At 45.8% G+C, this 23,932-nt stretch overlaps 1 protein-coding gene across 1 annotated transcript in view; it reads right to left on the reverse strand.

The window, feature by feature from the left end:
* The window catches only part of LOC129826605 (protein unc-13 homolog B-like), a 154,748-nt gene that overhangs the window by 86,911 nt on the left and 43,905 nt on the right, over nt 1-23,932 (reverse strand). Inside the window, exons 6-10 of the mRNA XM_055887512.1 lie at nt 22,245-22,313; nt 20,087-20,306; nt 16,123-16,350; nt 2,421-2,562; nt 855-1,024 (exon numbers count right to left, since the gene is read on the reverse strand). Coding sequence (XP_055743487.1) covers nt 855-1,024; nt 2,421-2,562; nt 16,123-16,350; nt 20,087-20,306; nt 22,245-22,313 — 829 coding nt within the window. The remainder of the gene's footprint in view (nt 1-854; nt 1,025-2,420; nt 2,563-16,122; nt 16,351-20,086; nt 20,307-22,244; nt 22,314-23,932) is intronic.

The following is a 23,932-nucleotide window of genomic DNA, read 5'->3' on the forward strand; positions in this document are numbered from 1 at the left end:
GACTCCGTACCCAGGTTGTTAGCTAGGTACTGTATGTGACTCCGTACCCAGGTAGGTTGTTAGGTAGGTACTGTATGTGACTCCGTACCCAGGTAGGTTGTTAGCTAGGTACTGTATGTGACTCCGTACCCAGGTAGGTTGTTAGCTAGGTACTGTATGTGACTCCGTACCCAGGTAGGTTGTTAGCTAGGTACTGTATGTGACTCCGTACCCAGGTAGGTTGTTAGCTAGGTACTGTATGTGACTCCGTACCCAGGTAGGTTGTTAGGTAGGTACTGTATGTGACTCCGTACCCAGGTAGGTTGTTAGCTAGGTACTGTATGTGACTCCGTACCCAGGTAGGTTGTTAGCTAGGTACTGTATGTGACTCCGTACCCAGGTAGGTTGTTAGCTAGGTACTGTATGTGACTCCGTACCCAGGTAGGTTGTTAGCTAGGTACTGTATGTGACTCCGTACCCAGGTTGTTAGCTAGGTACTGTATGTGACTCCGTACCCAGGTAGGTTGTTAGCTAGGTACTGTATGTGACTCCGTACCCAGGTTGTTAGCTAGGTACTGTATGTGACTCCGTACCCAGGTAGGTTGTTAGGTGCTGTATGTGACTCCGTACCCAGGTAGGTTGTTAGGTAGGCTACTGTATGTGACTCCGTACCCAGGTAGGTTGTTAGGTAGGCTACTGTATGTGACTCCGTACCCAGGTAGGTTGTTAGGTAGATACTGTATGTGACTCCGTACCCAGGTAGGTTGTTAGGTAGGTACTGTATGTGACTCCGTACCCAGGTAGGTTGTTAGGTAGGCTACTGTATGTGACTCCGTACCCAGGTAGTTAGCTAGGTACTGTATGTGACTCCGTACCCAGGTTGTACCAGACGTCCATCTCTCCGCTGAGGGTTCTGACCTCGATGATGCTCTGACCCAGGAAGTCATCGGACTCCCTCTTGAGTCGCTGTTTCACCCTGGACTTGATGTCATCGTCCTCGTCCCAAACACGCAGCTTGATACGCTCCGACGTGTTGTGGCACTCACTGAAGAGGAGTAGGGACAGGGAAGATTAACGGTTTAGGTACCTTTTAAAAAATAACAAATATTTATCCATTATTTTACCAGGTAAGTTGACTGAGAACACATTCTCATTTACAGCAACGACCTGGGGAATAGTTACTGGGGAGAGGAAGGGGATGAATGAGCCAATTGTAAACTGGGGGTGATTAGATGACCGTGATGGTATGGTTGGGAATTTAACTAGGACACCGGGGTTACCACCCCTACTCTTACAATAAGTGCCATGGGGTCTTTTAATGATCACAGAGAGTCAGGACACCTGTTTAACATCCCATCTGAAAGACAGCACCCTACACAGGGTCCCCAATCACTGCCCTGGGGTATTTTGATATTTTTTTAGACCAGAGGAAAGAGTGCCTAGTACTGACCCTCCAACACCACTTCCAGCAACACCTGGTCTCCCATCCAGGGACTGACCAGGACCAACCCTGCTTAGCTTCAGAAGCAAACCAGCAGTGGGATGCAGGGTGGTAGGCTGCTGGCTTTATTATACTGTTCATTAAGAACTGACAATTTATGACTCAAATTTCACTGATATCGACACACATAGGAGGAGAGAGGAGATGGAGGAGGAGGTGGTAAGAGGAGGTGGAGGAGGGAGTGAAGAGGAGGAGGAGGGTAAAGAGGAGGAGGGTGAAGAGGAGGAGTAGAAGGGGAGGAGGAGGATGAAGAGGAGGAGGTTGAAGAAGGGGGGAGGGTAAAGAGGAGGAAGAGGAGAAGAGGAGCGTGAAGAAGCGGAGAAGGGGAAGAGGAGGGTAGAGAGGAGGAGGGTGAAGAGGAGGGTAAAGAGGAGGAGGAGAAGGGGAGAATGAAGGTGAAGAGGAGGGGGGAAAGGAGGGTAAAGAGGAGAGTAAGAGGAGGGGGAGAAGAGGAGGAGGAGAGGAGGAGAAGGGTGAAGAGAAGGGTGAAGAGGAGGAGGGTAAAGAGGAGGATAAAGAGGGGGAGAGTAAATAGGAAGGTAAAGAGGAAGAGGGTAAAGAGGAGGAGGGTAAAGAGGAGGGTAAAGAGGAGGGGGAGAGGAGGAGGGTAAAGAGGAGGAGGGTAAAGATGAGGTTGAAGAGGAGGAGGGTGGAAGGAGGAGGGAAGGGAGAATGTGAAGAGCAGGAGGGTGAAGGGGAGGAGGGAATGGAGAATGTGAAGAGGAGGAGGGTGAAGGAGGAGGTAAGGGAGAATGTGAAGAGGAGGAGGGAAGGGAGAATGTGAAGAGGAGGAGGGTGAAGGAGGAGGTAAGGGAGAATGTGAAGAGGAGGAGGGTGAAGGAGGAGGTAAGGGAGAATGTGAAGAGGAGGAGGGAAGGAAGAATGTGAAGAGGAGTAGGGTGAAGAGGAGGGTAAAGAGAGAAGGTATGAGACGCCTTACAAGTTGAACGTCTCCTCCCAGACAGGGTTGAGGTTTCCATAGATGGTCTTGGTTCTTTTCTTGGTCTTCCCCACCTGAATGGTCACGTAGGGGTCACTGGAGCCGGTCCTGTCTTTAGCCTGGAGACCCTGAGCACTGACAACTAACACACACACACACACACACACACACACACACACACACACACACACACACACACACACACACACACACACACACACACACACACACGTTATTTCACATTTGATGAAAAGGCAATGACAGACAAAGAAGTCCATGGCACAAACACACACAGAATGGGACCTCACCATGTGACCTCACCATGTGACTCACCATTCAGCAAAACCACAGCAAATGATTGAATGAGTCATCGTCTCTGCTGGGCTGGCTGATGTTATAAAACCATTTCTCAACAATTGACTTAAAGTCCATGTACAATTCCACTGAATAATGCGTGTTTTGGTCATATGAATAAAATAAACATGATTAATAATCATAGAACAATACAAAATATTATATTCTAGCTTCAATTCAGCATTCTATTGAAGAACATATAACCAACAGCGATAGAATGATTAATGCACAAAGCCTCCTCCCTCCCAGAGTCCTTTGCTGTTGGCGTCCCGGGAGGTAAGAGGAGAAACGCTGTGAGTGGTAAAACTCTTCCAGGTGTCTTTAAAGCCACGTTGATAAGCATGGGATAAATGTGTTGCTAACCCTTTCATTTAGATCCATAAACAGACAACATTTAGACCCATAAACAGACAACATTTAGACCCATAAACAGACAACATTTAGACCCATAAACAGACAACATTTAGACCCATAAACAAACAACATTTAGACCCATAAACAAATCAACATTTAGACCCATAAACAAATCAACATTTAGACCCATAAACAGACAACATTTAGACTCATAAACAGACATTTAGACCCATAAACAGACAACATTTAGACCCATAAACAGACAACATTTATAATAAATAAATGTTAAATAAACAAACCACGAACAAACATGATTTATTTCAGTAGTTTATCTAATCTGTGCAGTGATATCAAATCACTATGATGTTGTTCGTCACCCAGCCTTTAACAGATCTGTGATTTCCTCCCTATCTAATCTGTGCAGTGATATCAAATCACTATGATGTTGTTTGTCACCCAGCCTTTAACAGATCTGTGATTTCCTCCCTATCTAATCTGTGCAGTGATATCAAATCACTATGATGTTGTTCGTCACCCAGCCTTTAACAGATCTGTGATTTCCTCCCTATCTAATCTGTGCAGTGATATCAAATCACTATGATGTTGTTCGTCACCCAGCCTTTAACAGATCTGTGATTTCCTCCCTATCTAATCTGTGCAGTGATATCAAATCCCTATGATGTTGTTAGTCACCCAGCCTTGAACAGATCTGTGATTTCCTCCCTGTCTAAGACCAGGCAGTAGCAGGCTTTGATCAGCAGGAGAACACAATAAACGGTTGCTATTTCAACTGTGTAACTTCACTGCAACTAAACTTAACAATCGATTACATTTGGTTGATCATCAGGCAGTTGGTTGAAAAACACTTGATGGTCCAAAACGTTGGAGATTGTAAAATAGTTGAGCGTTATTATGGGTATCTGAGTACCAGTGAAGTCACTACAGGTGGTAAAATTGTGTGCTGCCCTATTGGACTCCCAATCACGGCCGGTAGTGATACAGCCTGGATTCGAACCAGGGTGTAGTGCTGCCTCTAGCACTGAGATGCAGTGCCTTAGACCGCTGCGCCACTCGGGAGCCCAGTGATCCTCCATGACCTTGGCTGTAGGCTTGTTCATCTGGCTGACATACGCTTCTAAATCCTGTGCCATTATTTTATATTATAGGATTTTACAGTAAGAAGAATATAACTGAACTCAGTTGAATAAAATAGAAAGGACATTTTTCCCATTCCGGAGTGAGAGCACATATGAAGTGGCTACTGTATGTTGTATGCTGTATGTTGTAAAAGTGATCATTTGAAACAGGTCCTATATGGTATATTTAGAGTTAATTGGCAACTTTAGTTGTGAACGATACAAACCTTAGAATGTGTTAGAGATCTACACATATATGGGCTGCATGATGCGACTACAGGATATTGATGATTTCAGAAGGTTGTGAAAAAAGCTTGCTCTCTGATCCTTGCCTCAGGCTGCACAGCTGTTCTCTCATCAACTGATCACATTTTCACCCAGCAGACTATTCTCAACGTAATCTTGTCTTTACTAATATGTAAGATTAGTGTTGATTTAGAATGGCCCATTATCAAATGGGCAAGAAGAGAGGCAGGGGGAAAAATATGTAATCTGTTGGTACTCGAATAGCGAATGGAGGGAGCTTGCTTTCCCGCCATTATGTTTTTCAATGATGCTGGTATGCTACTAAATCGAGCACACAGCCATGCAATCTCCATAGACAAACATTGACAGTAGAATGGCCTTACTGAAGAGCTCAGTGACTTTCAACATAGCATCGTCACAGGATGCCACCTTTCCAACAAGTCAGTTCGTCAAATTTCTGCCTTACTAGAGGTGCTTGGTCAACTGTAAGTGCTGTTATTGTGAAGTGGAAACATCTAGGAGCAACAACGGCTCAGCCGTAAAGTGGTAGGCCACAGAATTGGACTGTCGAGTGCCCGAAGCGTGTAGCGCGTAAAAATCATCTGTCCTCGGTTGCGACACTCACTACCGAGTTCCCAAACTGCCTCTGGAAGCAACGTCGGCACAAGAACTGTTCGTCTGGAGCTTCATGAAATGGGTTTCCATGGCCGAGCAGCCGCAACACAAGCCTAAGATCATCATGCACAATGCAAGCGTCGGCTGGAGTGATGTAAAGCTCGCCGCCATTGGACTCTGGAGCAGTGGAAAAGCATTCTCTGGGGAGATTAATCATACATCACCTTCTGGCAGTCCCGACGGACGAATCTGGGTTTGGCTGTGCCAGGAGAACGCTACCTGCCCCAATGCATAGTGCCATCTGTAAAGTTTGTTGGAGGAGGAACAATGGTATTGGGCTGTTTTTCATGGTTTGGGCACCTTAGTTCCAGTGAAGGGAAATCTTAACGCTACAGCATACAATGGCATTCTAGACGATTCTGTGCTTTCAACTTTGTGGCAACAGTTTGGGGAAGGCTCTTTCCTGTTTCAGCATGACAATGCCCCCGTGCACAAAGTGAGGTCCATACAGAAATGGTTTGTCAACATCTTCTACACCGATCTTAACTGGCCTGCACAGAGCCCTGACCTCAACCCCATCGAACACCTTTGGGATGAATTGGAACACCGACTGCGAGCCAGGCCTAATCGCCCAACATCAATGCCCGACCTCACTAATGCTCTTGTGGCTGAATGGAAGCAAGTCCCCAAAGCAATGTTCCAACATCTAGTGGAAAGCCTTCCCAGAAGAGTGGAGGATGTTATAGCAGCAGAGAGGGGACCAACTCCATATTAATGCCCATGATTTTGGAATGAGATGTTCAACGAGCAGATGTCCACATACTTTTTGGTCATGTAATGTATTTTACTAAACTGTTGACAGCCCCTCTGCGTCCTCAAGAAAGGAGTAAAGGAGATGGAAACGCACGGTGGTGAGATATTCCGTATAGCTAAAGGTCATGTGTCACCCTATGAATTATGGGAAGAAAAAAAAACATCTCTATTACTAAGCTATTCAAATTCTACGGAGCCCCTTAGGGGTCATGTTGAAATGGAAAAAAACAGCCAACCTAATCCATTCCCTGTGTTTTTTTATCCATTCCCTCTGATTTGTAGGCTATTATGATGCTCCCACATGGACAATAACATTTTGCAGCCGAAAATGTAATTGTATTCAGTTAATTATTTACGGACTTCCTGCCTAGTGCATCTTAGTTGCCTCATATTTGCAACTTGAGTGGTTTTTCACACCCATTACTATTATTTTCCTGTATGATTCGGAGGCATATGAAAACACTGAAACTGGAAATAAACTGTTGAGTGATCATCGCCATTTGACGCATGTCATTAACTAAATAGAATTACATTTAGACTGCAAAATATTATCGGGCATAGTGGGACTGTAATGAGAAAGGGAAAGGGGGATACCTAGTCAGTTGTATAACTGAAAGGGAAAGGAGGATACCTAGTCAGTTATACAACTGAAAGGAAAGGGGGATACCTAGTCAGTTGTACAACAGAAAGGAAAGGGGGATACCTAGTCAGTTATACAACAGAAAGGAAAGGGGGATACCTAGTCAGTTGTACAACTGAAAGGAGGATACCTAGTCAGTTGTACAACAGAAAGGAAAGGGGGATACCTAGTCAGTTGTACAACTGAAAGGAAAGGAGGATACCTAGTCAGTTGTACAACAGAAAGGAAAGGGGGATACCTAGTCAGTTATACAACTGAAAGGAAAGGAGGATACCTAGTCAGTTGTACAACAGAAAGGAAAGGGGGATACCTAGTCAGTTATACAACAGAAAGGAAAGGGGGATACCTAGTCAGTTGTACAACTGAAAGGAGGATACCTAGTCAGTTGTACAACAGAAAGGAAAGGGGGATACCTAGTCAGTTGTACAACTGAAAGGAAAGGGGGATACCTAGTCAGTTATACAACTGAAAGGGAAAGGGAGATACCTAGTCAGTTGTATAACAGAAAGGGAAAGGGGGATACCTAGTCAGTTGTACAACTGAAAGGAAAGGGGGATACCTAGTCAGTTGTATAACAGAAAGGAAAGGGGGATACCTAGTCAGTTGTACAACTGAAAGGAAAGGGGGATACCTAGTCAGTTATACAACTGAAAGGAAAGGGGGATACCTAGTCAGTTGTACAACAGAAAGGAAAGGGAGATACCTAGTCAGTTGTATAACAGAAAGGAAAGGGGGATACCTAGTCAGTTATACAACTGAAAGGAAAGGGGGATACCTAGTCAGTTGTATAACAGAAAGGAAAGGAGGATACCTAGTCAGTTGTATAACAGAAAGGAAAGGAGGATACCTAGTCAGTTGTACAACTGAAAGGAAAGGGGGATACCTAGTCAGTTGTACAACTGAAAGGAAAGGGGGATACCTAGTCAGTTGTACAACTGAAAGGGGGATACCTAGTCAGTTGTACAACTGAAAGGAAAGGAGGATACCTAGTCAGTTATACAACTGAAAGGGGGATACCTAGTCAGTTGTACAACTGAAAGGAAAGGGGGATACCTAGTCAGTTGTACAACTGAAAGGGGGATACCTAGTCAGTTGTACAACTGAAAGGAAAGGGGGATACCTAGTCAGTTGTACAACTGAAAGGGGGATACCTAGTCAGTTGTACAACTGAAAGGAAAGGGAGATACCTAGTCAGTTATACAACTGAAAGGAAAGGGGGATACCTAGTCAGTTGTACAACTGAAAGGAAAGGGGGATACCTAGTCAGTTATACAACTGAAAGGAAAGGGGGATACCTAGTCAGTTGTAAAGGGAAAGGGGGATACCTAGTCAGTTATACAACTGAAAGGGGGATACCTAGTCAGTTATACAACTGAAAGGGGGATACCTAGTCAGTTATACAACTGAAAGGGGGATACCTAGTCAGTTATACAACTGAAAGGAAAGGGGGATACCTAGTCAGTTGTACAACTGAAAGGGGGATACCTAGTCAGTTATACAACTGAAAGGGGGATACCTAGTCAGTTGTACAACTGAAAGGAAAGGGGGATACCTAGTCAGTTGTACAACTGAAAGGGGGATACCTAGTCAGTTATACAACTGAAAGGGGGATACCTAGTCAGTTGTACAACTGAAAGGGGGATACCTAGTCAGTTGTACAACTGAAAGGAAAGGGGGATACCTAGTCAGTTATACAACTGAAAGGGAAAGGGGGATACCTAGTCAGTTGTACAACTGAAAGGGGGATACCTAGTCAGTTGTACAACTGAAAGGAAAGGGGGATACCTAGTCAGTTATACAACTGAAAGGGGGATACCTAGTCAGTTATACAACTGAAAGGGGGATACCTAGTCAGTTGTACAACTGAAAGGAAAGGGGGATACCTAGTCAGTTATACAACTGAAAGGAAAGGGGGATACCTAGTCAGTTATACAACAGAAAGGAAAGGGGGATACCTAGTCAGTTGTACAACTGAAAGGAAAGGGGGATACCTAGTCAGTTATACAACTGAAAGGGGGATACCTAGTCAGTTATACAACTGAAAGGAAAGGGGGATACCTAGTCAGTTATACAACTGAAAGGAAAGGGGGATACCTAGTCAGTTATACAACTGAAAGGAAAGGGGGATACCTAGTCAGTTGTACAACTGAAAGGAAAGGAGGATACCTAGTCAGTTGTACAACTGAAAGGGGGATACCTAGTCAGTTATACAACTGAAAGGGGGATACCTAGTCAGTTGTACAACTGAAAGGGGGATACCTAGTCAGTTGTACAACTGAAAGGAAAGGGGGATACCTAGTCAGTTGTACAACTGAAAGGAAAGGGGGATACCTAGTCAGTTATACAACTGAAAGGAAAGGAGGATACCTAGTCAGTTGTATAACAGAAAGGAAAGGAGGATACCTAGTCAGTTGTACAACTGAAAGGGGGATACCTAGTCAGTTGTACAACTGAAAGGGAAAGGGGGATACCTAGTCAGTTATACAACTGAAAGGGAAAGGGGGATACCTAGTCAGTTGTACAACTGAAAGGGAAAGGGGGATACCTAGTCAGTTGTACAACTGAAAGGGGGATACCTAGTCAGTTATACAACTGAAAGGGAAAGGGGGATACCTAGTCAGTTGTACAACTGAAAGGAAAGGAGGATACCTAGTCAGTTGTACAACTGAAAGGGGGATACCTAGTCAGTTGTACAACTGAAAGGGGGATACCTAGTCAGTTATACAACTGAAAGGGGGATACCTAGTCAGTTGTACAACTGAAAGGGGGATACCTAGTCAGTTGTACAACTGAAAGGAAAGGGGGATACCTAGTCAGTTATACAACTGAAAGGAAAGGGGGATACCTAGTCAGTTGTACAACTGAAAGGGGGATACCTAGTCAGTTGTACAACTGAAAGGGGGATACCTAGTCAGTTGTACAACTGAAAGGAAAGGGGGATACCTAGTCAGTTGTACAACTGAAAGGGGGATACCTAGTCAGTTATACAACTGAAAGGGGGATACCTAGTCAGTTGTACAACTGAAAGGGGGATACCTAGTCAGTTATACAACTGAAAGGGGGATACCTAGTCAGTTGTACAACTGAAAGGGGGATACCTAGTCAGTTGTACAACTGAAAGGGGGATACCTAGTCAGTTATACAACTGAAAGGGGGATACCTAGTCAGTTGTACAACTGAAAGGGGGATACCTAGTCAGTTGTACAACTGAAAGGAAAGGGGGATACCTAGTCAGTTGTACAACTGAAAGGGGGATACCTAGTCAGTTGTACAACTGAAAGGAAAGGGGGATACCTAGTCAGTTGTATAACAGAAAGGAAAGGGGGATACCTAGTCAGTTGTACAACTGAAAGGAAAGGGGGATACCTAGTCAGTTGTACAACAGAAAGGAAAGGGGGATACCTAGTCAGTTATACAACTGAAAGGGAAAGGGGGATACCTAGTCAGTTGTACAACTGAAAGGGAAAGGGGGATACCTAGTCAGTTGTACAACTGAAAGGAAAGGGGGATACCTAGTCAGTTGTACAACTGAAAGGAAAGGGGGATACCTAGTCAGTTGTACAACTGAAAGGGGGATACCTAGTCAGTTGTACAACTGAAAGGAAAGGGGGATACCTAGTCAGTTGTACAACTGAAAGGGGGATACCTAGTCAGTTATACAACTGAAAGGAAAGGGGGATACCTAGTCAGTTGTACAACTGAAAGGAAAGGGGGATACCTAGTCAGTTGTACAACTGAAAGGTAAAGGGGGATACCTAGTCAGTTGTACAACTGAAAGGGGGATACCTAGTCAGTTATACAACTGAAAGGGGGATACCTAGTCAGTTATACAACTGAAAGGAAAGGGGGATACCTAGTCAGTTATACAACTGAAAGGAAAGGGGGATACCTAGTCAGTTGTATAACTGAAAGGAAAGGGGGATACCTAGTCAGTTATACAACTGAAAGGGGGATACCTAGTCAGTTATACAACTGAAAGGGGGATACCTAGTCAGTTATACAACTGAAAGGAAAGGGGGATACCTAGTCAGTTATACAACTGAAAGGAAAGGGGGATACCTAGTCAGTTATACAACTGAAAGGAAAGGGGGATACCTAGTCAGTTGTATAACTGAAAGGAAAGGGGGATACCTAGTCAGTTGTACAACTGAAAGGAAAGGGGGATACCTAGTCAGTTATACAACTGAAAGGAAAGGGGGATACCTAGTCAGTTGTATAACAGAAAGGGAAGGGAGATACCTAGTCAGTTGTATAACTGAAAGGAAAGGGGGATACCTAGTCAGTTGTATAACTGAAAGGGAAAGGGAGATACCTAGTCAGTTATACAACTGAAAGGAAAGGGGGATACCTAGTCAGTTGTACAACTGAAAGGAAAGGGGGATACCTAGTCAGTTGTACAACTGAAAGGGGGATACCTAGTCAGTTGTACAACTGAAAGGAAAGGGGGATACCTAGTCAGTTGTACAACTGAAAGGAAAGGGGGATACCTAGTCAGTTGTACAACTGAAAGGAAAGGGGGATACCTAGTCAGTTGTACAACTGAAAGGAAAGGGGGATACCTAGTCAGTTATACAACTGAAAGGAAAGGGGGATACCTAGTCAGTTGTACAACTGAAAGGGGGATACCTAGTCAGTTGTATAACTGAAAGGAAAGGGGGATACCTAGTCAGTTGTATAACTGAAAGGAAAGGGGGATACCTAGTCAGTTGTACAACTGAAAGGGGGATACCTAGTCAGTTGTATAACAGAAAGGAAAGGGGGATACCTAGTCAGTTGTACAACTGAAAGGGAAAGGGAGATACCTAGTCAGTTGTACAACTGAAAGGAAAGGGGGATACCTAGTCAGTTGTATAACTGAAAGGAAAGGGGGATACCTAGTCAGTTGTACAACTGAAAGGGGGATACCTAGTCAGTTGTATAACAGAAAGGAAAGGGGGATACCTAGTCAGTTGTACAACTGAAAGGGAGATACCTAGTCAGTTGTATAACTGAAAGGAAAGGGGGATACCTAGTCAGTTGTACAACTGAAAGGGAAAGGGGGATACCTAGTCAGTTATACAACTGAAAGGAAAGGGGGATACCTAGTCAGTTGTACAACTGAAAGGAAAGGGGGATACCTAGTCAGTTGTACAACTGAAAGGAAAGGGGGATACCTAGTCAGTTGTACAACTGAAAGGGAAAGGGGGATACCTAGTCAGTTGTACAACTGAAAGGGAGATACCTAGTCAGTTATACAACTGAAAGGAAAGGGGGATACCTAGTCAGTTATACAACTGAAAGGAAAGGGGGATACCTAGTCAGTTATACAACTGAAAGGAAAGGGGGATACCTAGTCAGTTGTACAACTGAATGCCTTCAACTGAAATGTATCTTCCGCATTTAACCCAACCCCTCTGAATCAGAGAGGTTCGGGGGGGTTGACATAATCAACATCCACGTCTTCGGCGCCTGGGGAGCAGTGGGTTAACTGCCTTGCTCAGGGGCAGATCAACAGATTTTTACCTTGTCAGCTCGGGGATTCGATCCAGCAACCTTTCGGTTACTGGCCCAACGCTCTAACGGTAGTCTACATAAGGAGGGAACGAATAAAACATCTGAGGGGATGGATAATAAAAAGAGGGAGCTAGCCTGGCTGTTTTCTTCTCTCCACCGGGCCTACGTAAAAATCAAATACAAATTCTGTTTTTGTTTAGTCATTATGCTAACTGTAGGCTAACTTCGGCGCCTGGGGAGCAGTGGGTTAACTGCCTTGCTCAGGAGCAGAACGACAGATTTTTACCTTGTCAGCTCAGGGATTCGAATCAGCAACTTTTTGGTTGCTGGCCCAAAGCTCTAACCACTAGGCTACCTGTCGCCTGTAAGCCGCCCTGCACAATCAATGAACCAACAGCATCTCCTAGGGCTCTATGTTCTGTCCCAGACTCAGGGATATACATGTTGGAGCGTAGCATAAGGTAACCAGTCCATCCAGTATGCGTAATACTACAGTCCACACTCAAAGGCGATAACTCAAATGTGTATAGGCTAGACCAATGATGTACCGAAGACATCTTAAATCAGTGTTGTTTTATATTATGTGTAATATGTAGTAGGCTATGTATTGTATAACAGCACAATCATCATTTTAATTACATTTCTTTTTGTTTGGGGGGGGGGGGGGGGCTTGGGCTCATAAGCCCTAATATGCATACGGGTGTTTTTGAATTAATTATCACCTTAGAAGGCGTTGTCCATTTCGTTGTGTTAGGCTTTGAACCAACATCTACAACAGCCATGCTTTATGCTCAGTTTCAACCTGTTGTTGAACTTCTTTCTCTTCAAACTGATCATCACTGTGAGGTGAGTTTTTAAAAAAACACAATAATGTTTTGATGATATGTGTTTGATGTGATTTTCGATTGCATTTATAATGATGTCAGAGTGGTTAGAGGGACAATAGACCCAAGACCTCATTAGGACATGATGGTCGTTAGCCAGTAGGGTACGACCAAAGCATGTCCAGAGTGCATCAGAGGAGATTACCGTCACTTAACGGAAACAGCCCTAGGTGTGGTGCAGTGTTGAGGTGTGGTACAGTGTTGAGGTGTGGTGCAGTGTTGAGGTGTGGTAGAGTGTTGAGGTGTGGTGCAGTGTTGAGGTGTGGTAGAGTGTTGAGGTGTGGTGCAGTGTTGAGGTGTGGTAGAGTGTTGAGGTGTGGTGCAGTGTTGAGGTGTGGTGCAGTGTTGAGGTGTGGTGCAGTGTTGAGGTGTGGTGCAGTGTTGAGGTGTGGTAGAGTGTTGAGGTGTGGTAGAGTGTCATGGTGTGGTACAGTGTTGAGGTGTGGTAGAGTGTTAAGGTGTGGTGCAGTGTTGAGATGTGGTACAGTGTTGAGGTGTGGTGCAGTGTTGAGGTGTGGTGCAGTGTTGAGGTGTGGTGCAGTGTTGAGGTGTGGTGCAGTGTTGAGGTGTGGTGCAGTGTTTAGGTGTGGTGCAGTGTTGAGGTGTGGTATAGTGTTGAGGTGTGGTATAGTGTTGCGGTGTGGTGCAGTGTTGAGGTGTGGTGCAGTGTTGAGGTGTGGTACAGTGTTGAGGTGTGGTACAGTGTTGAGGTGTGGTGCAGTGTTGAGGTGTGGTGCAGTGTTGAGGTGTGGTACAGTGTTGAGGTGTGGTATAGTGTTACGGTGTGGTACAGTGTTGAGGTGTGGTGCAGTGTTGAGGTGTGGTGCAGTGTTGAGGTGTGGTACAGTGTTGAGGTGTGGTGCAGTGTTGAGGTGTGGTACAGTGTTGCGGTGTGGTATAGTGTTGCGGTGTGGTACAGTGTTGAGGTGTGGTGCAGTGTTGAGGTGTGGTATAGTGTTGAGGTGTGGTGCAGTGTTGAGGTGTGGTACAGTGTTGAGGTGTGGTATAGTGTTGAGGTGTGGTAGAGTGTTGAGGTGTGGTATTGTGTTGAGGTGTGGTATAGTGTTGAGGTGTGGTGCAGTGTTGAGGTGTGGTGCAGTGTTGAGGTGTGGTATAGTGTTGAGGTGTGGTGCAGTGTTGAGGTGTGGTACAGTGTTGAGGTGTGGTATAGTGTTGAGGTGTGGTGCATTGTTGAGGTGTGGTGCAGTGTTGAGGTGTGGTGCAGTGTTGAGGTGTGGTAGAGTGTTGAGGTGTGGTGCAGTGTTGAGGTGTGGTGCAGTGTTGAGGTGTGGTGCAGTGTTGAGGTGTGGTAGAGTGTTGAGGTGTGGTAGAGTGTCAAGGTGTGGTAGAGTGTCGAGGTGTGGTAGAGTGTTGAGGTGTGGTGCAGTGTTGAGGTGTGGTGCAGTGTTGAGGTGTGGTGCAGTGTTGAGGTGTGGTAGAGTGTTGAGGTGTGGTAGAGTGTTGAGGTGTGGTGCAGTGTTGAGGCGTGGTGCAGTGTGGAGGTGTGGCGCAGTGTTGAGGTGTGGTGCAGTGTTGAGGTGTGGTGCAGTGTTGAGGTGTGGTGCAGTGTTGAGGTGTGGTGCAGTGTTGAGGTGTGGTGCAGTGTTGAGGTGTGGTGCAGTTTTCTGGTGTGGTACAGTGTTGAGGTGTGGTACAGTGTTGAGGTGTGGTACAGTTTTCTGGTGTGGTACAGTGTTGAGGTGTGGTACAGTGTTGAGGTGTGGTACAGTTTTCTGGTGTGGTACAGTGTTGAGGTGTGGTACAGTGTTGAGGTGTGGTGCAGTGTTGAGGTGTGGTGCAGTGTTGAGGTGTGGTGCAGTGTTGAGGTGTGGTGCAGTGTTGCAGTGTGGTGATGTAAAGTGTTGCGGTGTGGTAGAGTGTTGCGGTGTGGTAGAGTGTTGCGGTGTGGTAGAGTGTTGCGGTGTGGTAGAGTGTTGCGGTGTGGTAGAGTGTTGAGGTGTGGTGCAGTGTTGAGGTGTGGTGCAGTGTTGAGGTGTGGTAGAGTGTTGAGGTGTGGTGCAGTGTTGAGGTGTGGTGCAGTGTTGAGGTGTGGTGCAGTGTTGAGGTGTGGTAGAGTGTCAAGGTGTGGTAGAGTGTTGAGGTGTGGTAGAGTGTTGAGGTGTGGTAGAGTGTTGAGGTGTGGTGCAGTGTTGAGGTGTGGTGCAGTGTTGAGGTGTGGTGCAGTGTTGAGGTGTGGTAGAGTGTTGAGGTGTGGTGCAGTGTTGAGGCGTGGTGCAGTGTGGAGGTGTGGTGCAGTGTTGAGGTGTGGTGCAGTGTTGAGGTGTGGTGCAGTGTTGAGGTGTGGTGCAGTTTTCTGGTGTGGTACAGTGTTGAGGTGTGGTACAGTGTTGAGGTGTGGTACAGTTTTCTGGTGTGGTACAGTGTTGAGGTGTGGTACAGTGTTGAGGTGTGGTACAGTTTTCTGGTGTGGTACAGTGTTGAGGTGTGGTACAGTGTTGAGGTGTGGTGCAGTGTTGAGGTGTGGTGCAGTGTTGAGGTGTGGTGCAGTTTTCTGGTGTGGTACAGTGTTGAGGTGTGGTACAGTGTTGAGGTGTGGTACAGTTTTCTGGTGTGGTACAGTGTTGAGGTGTGGTACAGTGTTGAGGTGTGGTACAGTTTTCTGGTGTGGTACAGTGTTGAGGTGTGGTACAGTGTTGAGGTGTGGTGCAGTGTTGAGGTGTGGTGCAGTGTTGAGGTGTGGTGCAGTGTTGAGGTGTGGTGCAGTGTTGCAGTGTGGTGATGTAAAGTGTTGCGGTGTGGTAGAGTGTTGCGGTGTGGTAGAGTGTTGCGGTGTGGTAGAGTGTTGCAGTGTGGTAGAGTGTTGCGGTGTGGTAGAGTGTTGCGGTGTGGTAGAGTGTTGCAGTGTGGTAGAGTGTTGCGGTGTGGTAGAGTGTTGCGGTGTGGTAGAGTGTTGCGGTGTGGTAGAGTGTTGCGGTGTGGTAGAGTGTTGCGGTGTGTTGATGTAAAGTGTTGCGGTGCGGTGTGGTAGAGTGTTGCAGTGTGGTGATGTAAAGTGTTGCAGTGTGGTAGAGTGTTGCGGTGTGGTAGAGTGTTGCGGTGTGGTGTGGTACAGTGTTGCTGTGCGGTGTGGTACAGTTCTGCAGTGCGGTAGAGTGTTGCGGTTTGGTGTGGTAGAGTGTGGTACAGTGTTGTTGTACAATACGTACCGGTGATGGTGATCTTGGCCGACCATTTGGAGGTTCCGTCTAACACGCTCTGTTTAATAGTCTTCATCTGCTGCGCATGGAGCAGCTTAGTGACGGCAAACACAGCCCTGATCTCCTCAAAGATCTCCGGCTTGTTCCTCTCCCTGATCTTCATCCTGTCCTTCATAGCTGTGATGATGTGCTGGGTCCGGTCCTCTGCTCCTGTCTTAGAGCTCTTCTCAGCTGCCCCTGGAGAGAGGGAAGGAGAGAGGGGAGGAGAGAGGGGAAGAGCGAGGGAAGGAGAGAGGGAAGAAGAGAGGGAAGGAGAGAAGGGATGAGAGAAGGGAGGAGAGAGGGAAGGAGAAAGGGGAAGAGCGAGGGAAGGAGAGAGGGAAGGAGAGAAGGGAGGAGAGAAGGGAGGAGATGGGGATTGAAAAGGAGAGGGAGATTTACACTAGCAACGGTAATCAAAATAGTTCTAATAAATGCAACAGTTGGACAATATAATAGTAATAATACTAATACTATTAATAATGATAATAATAATAATAATGAAAATAATAGCAATGCTACTACTACTAATAATAATAATAATTATTATAATAATAATAATAATAATAATGATAATACTACTACTAATACTACTACTACTACTAATAATAATTGTAATAATAATAATAATTGTAATAATAATAATGCCACTACTACTACTACTACTAATACTAATAATAAAAAAAATAATAATAATAATTTACTAATAAAAAATAAATAATAACAACAATAATAATAACAATAATCATCATCATAATAATAATAATTTATGCCATTTAGCAGACGCTTTTATACAAAGTGATTTACAATGGATGAAGATACTTCAAACTTTTAGAATTTTTATAATCCATCAGATTATAAAATTATAGTCTGATTTATAACACATAAAACATTTTACTGGCACCGACAAATAATTAATGGTTGTCAAACGTCACTTTATCTTTTTCTTCATAGAATGCACTCATATACAATGTTCTTATTGTATACAGTATTTTTGAAATATTTTGTGTTAAAATAAAGAAAAGTGCTCATTAGCCTCTTCTGCATAAATTCACCAGGTGTATTTGCATATATTAAGACATTAACATATAGGGGTGGAACAAGGCTGCAAGGGCTTGCCCTGCCTACCCTACCTGCCCTCACCTGCCCTGTCTACCCTACCTGCCCTCACCTGCCCTGCCTACCCTACCTGCCCTGTCTACCCTACCTGCCCTCACCTGCCCTGCCTACCCTACCTGCCCTCACCTGCTCTGCCTACCCTACCTGCCCTCACCTGCCCTGCCTACCCTACCTGCCCTGTCTACCCTACCTGCCCTCACCTGCCCTGCCTACCCTACCTGCCCTGTCTACCCTACCTGCCCTCACCTGCCCTGCCTACCCTACCTGCCCTGTCTACCCTACCTGCCCTCACCTGCCCTGCCTACCCTACCTGCCCTGTCTACCCTACCTGCCCTCACCTGCTCTGTCCACCCTACCTGCCCTCACCTGCTCTGTCTACCCTACCTGCACTCACCTGCTCTGTCTACCCTACCTGCCCTCACCTGCTCTGTCCACCCTACCTGCCCTCACCTGCTCTGTCCACCCTACCTGCACTAACCTGCTCTGTCCACCTTACCTGCACTCACCTGCTCTGTCCACCCTACCTGCCCTCACCTGCTCTGTCTACCCTACCTGCCCTCACCTGCTCTGTCCACCCTACCTGCACTCACCTGCTCTGTCCACCCTACCTGCCCTCACCTGCTCTGTCCACCCTACCTGCCCTCACCTGCTCTGTCCACCCTACCTGCTCTCACCTGCTCTGTCCACCCTACCTGCCCTCACCTGCTCTGTCTACCCTACCTGCCCTCACCTGCTCTGTCCACCCTACCTGCCCTCACCTGCTCTGTCCACCCTACCTGCCCTCACCTGCTCTGTCCACCCTACCTGCCCTCACCTGCTCTGCCTACCCTACCTGCACTCACCTGCTCTGTCTACCCTACCTGCCCTCACCTGCTCTGTCCACCCTACCTGCCCTCACCTGCTCTGCCTACCCTACCTGCACTCACCTGCTCTGTCTACCCTACCTGCACTCACCTGCTCTGTCTAGACTGCTTCATTAATTACTGTTGTTGTCACGTTCTGTTGCATAATTCAACAAGTAGCAGGATACCCTCAGATGAAAAATCAACACGCACGGCTCTAGATTACGTCTAAACATACTTTAAATTGTTTGAGAGATCAGACATAATATCATTATAATCCCAGTGTTCATTTTCTGAAGATGTTTTCATTTCAGTGCATCACATTTGTAAACTTTTCAATTGTATTAAACTTGAAACTGTTTAAAATTCCACAAAAAATGAACACCCATCCAAATCAAGTTATATTTCTTGTCTTTCTTGTGATGTAAGTGTTGAGACGGTGTGTTAAATCCCAGACGAAGCTTCAACGTTCTTATAGATTCAACGGAAAGACAAGGTGTTCCATTGAGCCCATTACAGCTATCACCAGGGTGTGTTTGACAGGTCATTACAAATATATCCGCAGTCGTAGCGTTAACGGGGGGGAAAACGACGGGCACAAGCAAGAGTATGAAAGAGTCGCAAGAGTAAAATGAAAGCAATCAATCCATAGAGTTTTAACAAACAATCCATAGAGATTTAACAATCAATCCATAGAGATATAACAATCAATCCATAGAGATTTAACAATCAAGCCAGAGAGATTTAACAATCAAGCCAGAGAGATTTAACAATCAAGCCAGAGAGATTTAACAATCAATCCATAGAGATTTAATAATCAATCCATAGAGATTTAATAATCAATCCATAGAGATTTAACAATCAATCCATAGAGATTTAACAATCAATCCATAGAGATTTAACAATCAAGCCAGAGAGATTTAACAATCAAGCCAGAGAGATTTAACAATCAATCCATAGAGATTTAATAATCAATCCATAGAGATTTAACAATCAATCCATAGAGATTTAACAATCAATCCATAGAGATATAACAATCAATCCATAGAGATTTAATAATCAATCCATAGAGATTTAACAATCAATCCATAGAGATATAACAATCAATCCATAGAGATTTAACAATCAATCCATAGAGATATAACAATCAAGCCAGAGAGATTTAACAATCAAGCCAGAGTGATTTAACAATCAAGCCAGAGAGATTTAACAATCAATCCATAGAGATATAACAATCAAGCCAGAGAGATTTAACAATCAATCCATAGATATCTAACAATCAATCCATAGAGATTTAACAATCAAGCCAGAGAGATTTAACAATCAATCCATAGAGATTTAACAATCAAGCCAGAGAGATTTAACAATCAATCCAGAGAGATTTAACAATCAAGCCAGAGAGATTTAACAATCAATCCATAGAGATTTAACAATCAAGCCAGAGAGATTTAACAATCAATCCATAGAGATTTAACAATCAAGCCAGAGAGATTTAACAATCAAGCCAGAGAGATTTAACAATCAATCCATAGAGATATAACAATCAATCCAGAGAGATATAACAATCAAGCCAGAGAGATTTAACAATCAATCCATAGAGATTTAACAATCAAGCCAGAGAGATTTAACAATCAATCCATAGAGATTTAACAATCAAGCCAGATATATTTAACAATCAAGCCAGAGAGATTTAACAATCAATCCATAGAGATTTAACAATCAAGCCAGATAGATTTAACAATCAAGCCAGAGAGATTTAACAATCAAGCCAGATAGATTTAACAATCAAGCCAGAGAGATTTAAGTGACACCTCTCAAACACAGGAAATAGATATCTGAAAAAGACAGATCCTCAGGTGGGAGGGGCATGCACGTTGCGAGTTACACAAGAAAAAATACAATTTAACGTCCTCAGCATTTCAACCCCCTCTTTCCTCCCATTTTTACTAGCCCTTATCTTCTCCTCTACTCACTCTGCAGACAGTCAGCGTTGAGCAGCTCCTGGCACTTCTCGTGAACTTTGACCCCACACTCAGCACACCTCATGCCCTGGCGGGCGATGCCCCAAAGCAGCCCCTCACACTCATAGCAGTAGGTGGGTGTGGAGGCGGTCCACACCTGGAAGGCATGGGGCGTGGTGCAGGAGATGGGGTAGATCAGAGCTTGCAGGGTTTTCTTATACACATGGTTCTTCTGTAGGAGAAGAGAGAGAGGGAGAGAGGAGAAGAGAGAGGGGGAGAGGGAGGGGAAGAGAGAGGGGGAGAGGGAGGAGAAGAGAGAGATAGAGGGACAGAGAGAAAGATAGATAGGAAGGGGGAGAGAGGGGGGAAGAGAGAGGTAGAGGGACAGAGAGAAAGATAGATAGGAAGGGGGAGAGGGGGGAAGAGAGAGGTAGAGGGACAGAGAGAAAGAGAGATAGGAAGGGGGAGAGAGGGAGGGGAAGAGAGAGGTAGAGGGACAGAGAGAAAGATAGATAGGAAGGGGGAGAGAGGGGGGAAGAGAGGGGTAGAGGGACAGAGAGAAAGATAGAGAGGGAGGGGAAGAGAGAGGTAGAGGGACAGAGAGAAAGATAGATAGGAAGGGGGAGAGAGGGGGGAAGAGAGGGGTAGAGGGACAGAGAGAAAGATAGATAGGAAGGGGAGAGAGGGGGGAAGAGAGGGGTAGAGGGACAGAGAGAAAGATAGATAGGAAGGGGGAGAGAGGGGGGAAGAGAGGGGTAGAGGGACAGAGAGAAAGATAGATAGGAAGGGGAGAGAGGGGGGAAGAGAGAGGTAGAGGGACAGAGAGAAAGATAGATAGGAAGGGGGAGAGAGGGGGGAAGAGAGAGGTAGAGGGACAGAGAGAAAGATAGAGAGGGAGGGGAAGAGAGAGGTAGAGGGACAGAGAGAAAGATAGATAGGAAGGGGAGAGAGGGGGGAAGAGAGGGGTAGAGGGACAGAGAGAAAGATAGATAGGAAGGGGAGAGAGGGGGGAAGAGAGAGGTAGAGGGACAGAGAGAAAGATAGATAGGAAGGGGGAGAGGGAGGGGAAGAGAGAGGTAGAGGGACAGAGAGAAAGATAGATAGGAAGGGGAGAGAGGGGGGAAGAGAGAGGTAGAGGGACAGAGAGAAAGATAGATAGGAAGGGGGAGAGGGAGGGGAAGAGAGAGGTAGAGGGACAGAGAGAAAGATAGATAGGAAGGGGAGAGAGGGAGGGGAAGAGAGGTAGAGTAGAACAGAAAAAATATCAAGATTGGAAGGGAGGGGAAGAGATAGGGAGAGAAAGAGAGAGGGTAACAGACAATGTTTAGTCAGGTGCAGAGCAGAGGTGAGATGCACACAGAACCGTAGGTTGAGTTATGAACACTCACAGGGGAACTCAACCTTATGTTTGTTTGTTTGGTTACAACTGGAACGTTACAAAACATATGAGTCACCATCAGCCATCATTTCGACTCAGAATGTGACAGGGATATGGGGTCAGGGAGAGAGGTAGGGAGCGGGAGCGAGGCACGGAGAGGGGGAGAGGAAGAGGGGGAGGGAGAGGGAGGGAGAGAGGTAGGGAGAGGGGTAGAGGGAGAGGGTGAGAGGGATAAGGGAGAGGGATAAGGATAAGGGGGATAGGTAGGAGGAGAGGGAGAGGGAGAGAGGGATAAGGGGGATAGGTAGGGGGAGGGGGATAAGTGAGAGAGGGATACGGGAGAGAGGTAGGGAGAGGAAGAAGGAGGTAGGGAGAGGGGGAGGGGGAGAAGGAGAGGTAAGGAGAGGGGGAGAGGTAGGGAGAGGAGGAGAGGGAGAAGGGGGAGAGGTAGGGAGAGGGAAGAGGTAGGGAGAGGGGGAGAGAGGATAGGTAGGGAGAAGGGGAGAGAGGATAGGTAGGGAGTGGGGGATAAGAGAGAGGCAGCGAGGTAGGGAGTGGGGAGAGAGAGAAAGAAAGAAAGAAAGAAAGACAGAAAGAAAGAAAGAAAGAAAGAAAGAAAGAAAGAAAGAAAGAAAGAAAGAAAGAAAGAAAGAGGGAGAGTACTGTACCAGGGAAAGCCACACTAAGCTATTTATAAACTCACACCTCACACAGACCAGCACTTCACACAAAATGACCAAGGAAAGGTCAGACTGAATAGATTAACAAGTGGTGAACGATGTGTCCTCTCACCAGCTCCTGGTCCTTCTGGGACGTCTTTGTAGCCATAGAGAGCCCTGCCTTCCTGGCCTGCAACATGGACTGAGAGAGAGAGAGAGAGAGAGAGCGCGAGAGAGAGCGCGAGAGAGAGCGCGAGAGAGAGAGAGAGAGAGAGAGAGAGAGAGAGAGAGATTGAGTGAGAGAGAGAGAGAGAGAGATTGAGAGAGAGAGAGAGAGAGATTGAGAGAGAGAGAGAGAGAGAGATCGCAAGATAGATAGACAAAGAGAGAGAGACAGAGAGAGAGACAGATAGAGAGAGACAGAGAGACATATAGAGAGAGAGAGACAGAGACAGAGACAGAAAGACAGAGACAGAGAAAGAGACAGATAGAGAGAGACAGAGAGACATATAGAGAGAGAGAGACAGAGACAGAAAGACAGAGACAGAGAAAGAGACAAAGAGAGACAGAGAAAGAGAAAGAGACAGAGAAAGAGACAGAGAAAGAGACAGAGAAAGAGACAGAGTGAGAGAAGATTGAGGACAGAAGAGAGGTTTATTATCTACAAAGTTCACACTCAGACATATAATATATGTGTGAACAGGGGATAAGGTTTCTTAGCCTGGCTACCAGTTTGAATTATCGTTCCACTCCTTTGCATGACACAGGTTCTGGATTTCAGGCTAAAGGTGTCAATGGGCCAGGATAGAACCTGTTGTGTATGTGTCTCAGACTATAGTTGTCTAAGGACAGATCACGTGTGCTTAGCGCTGCTCTGATATGTCCCTCTCTCCTCCCGGGTGGACTGTCTCACAACCACATACACATAAGAACCTCTCTGTATGTCTGTCCGTCTGTTCGTCTGTCCGTCTGTTCGTCTGTATGTCTGTCCGTCTGTATGTCTGTCCGTCTGTCCGTCTGTATGTCTGTCCGTCTGTCCGTCTGTCCGTCTGTATGTATGTCCGTCTGTCCGTCTGTATGTATGTCTGTCCGTCTGTATGTATGTCCGTCTGTCAGTCTGTCCGTCCGTCTGTCCGTCTGTATGTATGTCCGTCTGTATGTCTGTCCGTCTGTATGTCTGTCCGTCTGTATGTATGTCCGTCTGTATGTATGTCCGTCTGTCCGTCTGTATGTATGTCCGTCTGTATGTCTGTATGTCTGTCCGTCTGTATGTCTGTCCGTCTGTATGTCTGTCCGTCTGTATGTCTGTCCGTCTGTCCGTCTGTATGTCTGTCCGTCTGTCCGTCTGTCCGTCTGTATGTCTGTCCGTCTGTATGTCTGTCCGTCTGTATGTATGTCCGTCTGTATGTCTGTCCGTCTGTATGTCTGTCCGTCTGTATGTCTGTCCGTCTGTATGTCTGTCCGTCTGTATGTATGTCCGTCTGTATGTCTGTCCGTCTGTATGTATGTCCGTCCGTCTGTCCGTCTGTATGTCTGTCCGTCTGTATGTCTGTCCGTCTGTATGTCTGTCCGTCTGTATGTCTGTCCGTCTGTATGTCTGTATGTCTGTCCGTCTGTATGTCTGTATGTCTGTCCGTCTGTATGTATGTATGTCTGTCCGTCTGTGTGTCTGTCCGTCTGTGTGTCTGGAGGGCTCCCTGCTAGACAAGCTAACCAATGTCGTTAGCCATTTCCCACTAAATGACAAAAATGCTCTCGAATGCTCTGAAGAGAAAAACAAGATAAACAAACAACAAAAAACTCCACTCTGCAAGAGGTGGC

Source organism: Salvelinus fontinalis, chromosome 28 (assembly GCF_029448725.1).
Source record: "Salvelinus fontinalis isolate EN_2023a chromosome 28, ASM2944872v1, whole genome shotgun sequence".
NCBI classification, from domain to species: domain Eukaryota; kingdom Metazoa; phylum Chordata; class Actinopteri; order Salmoniformes; family Salmonidae; genus Salvelinus; species Salvelinus fontinalis.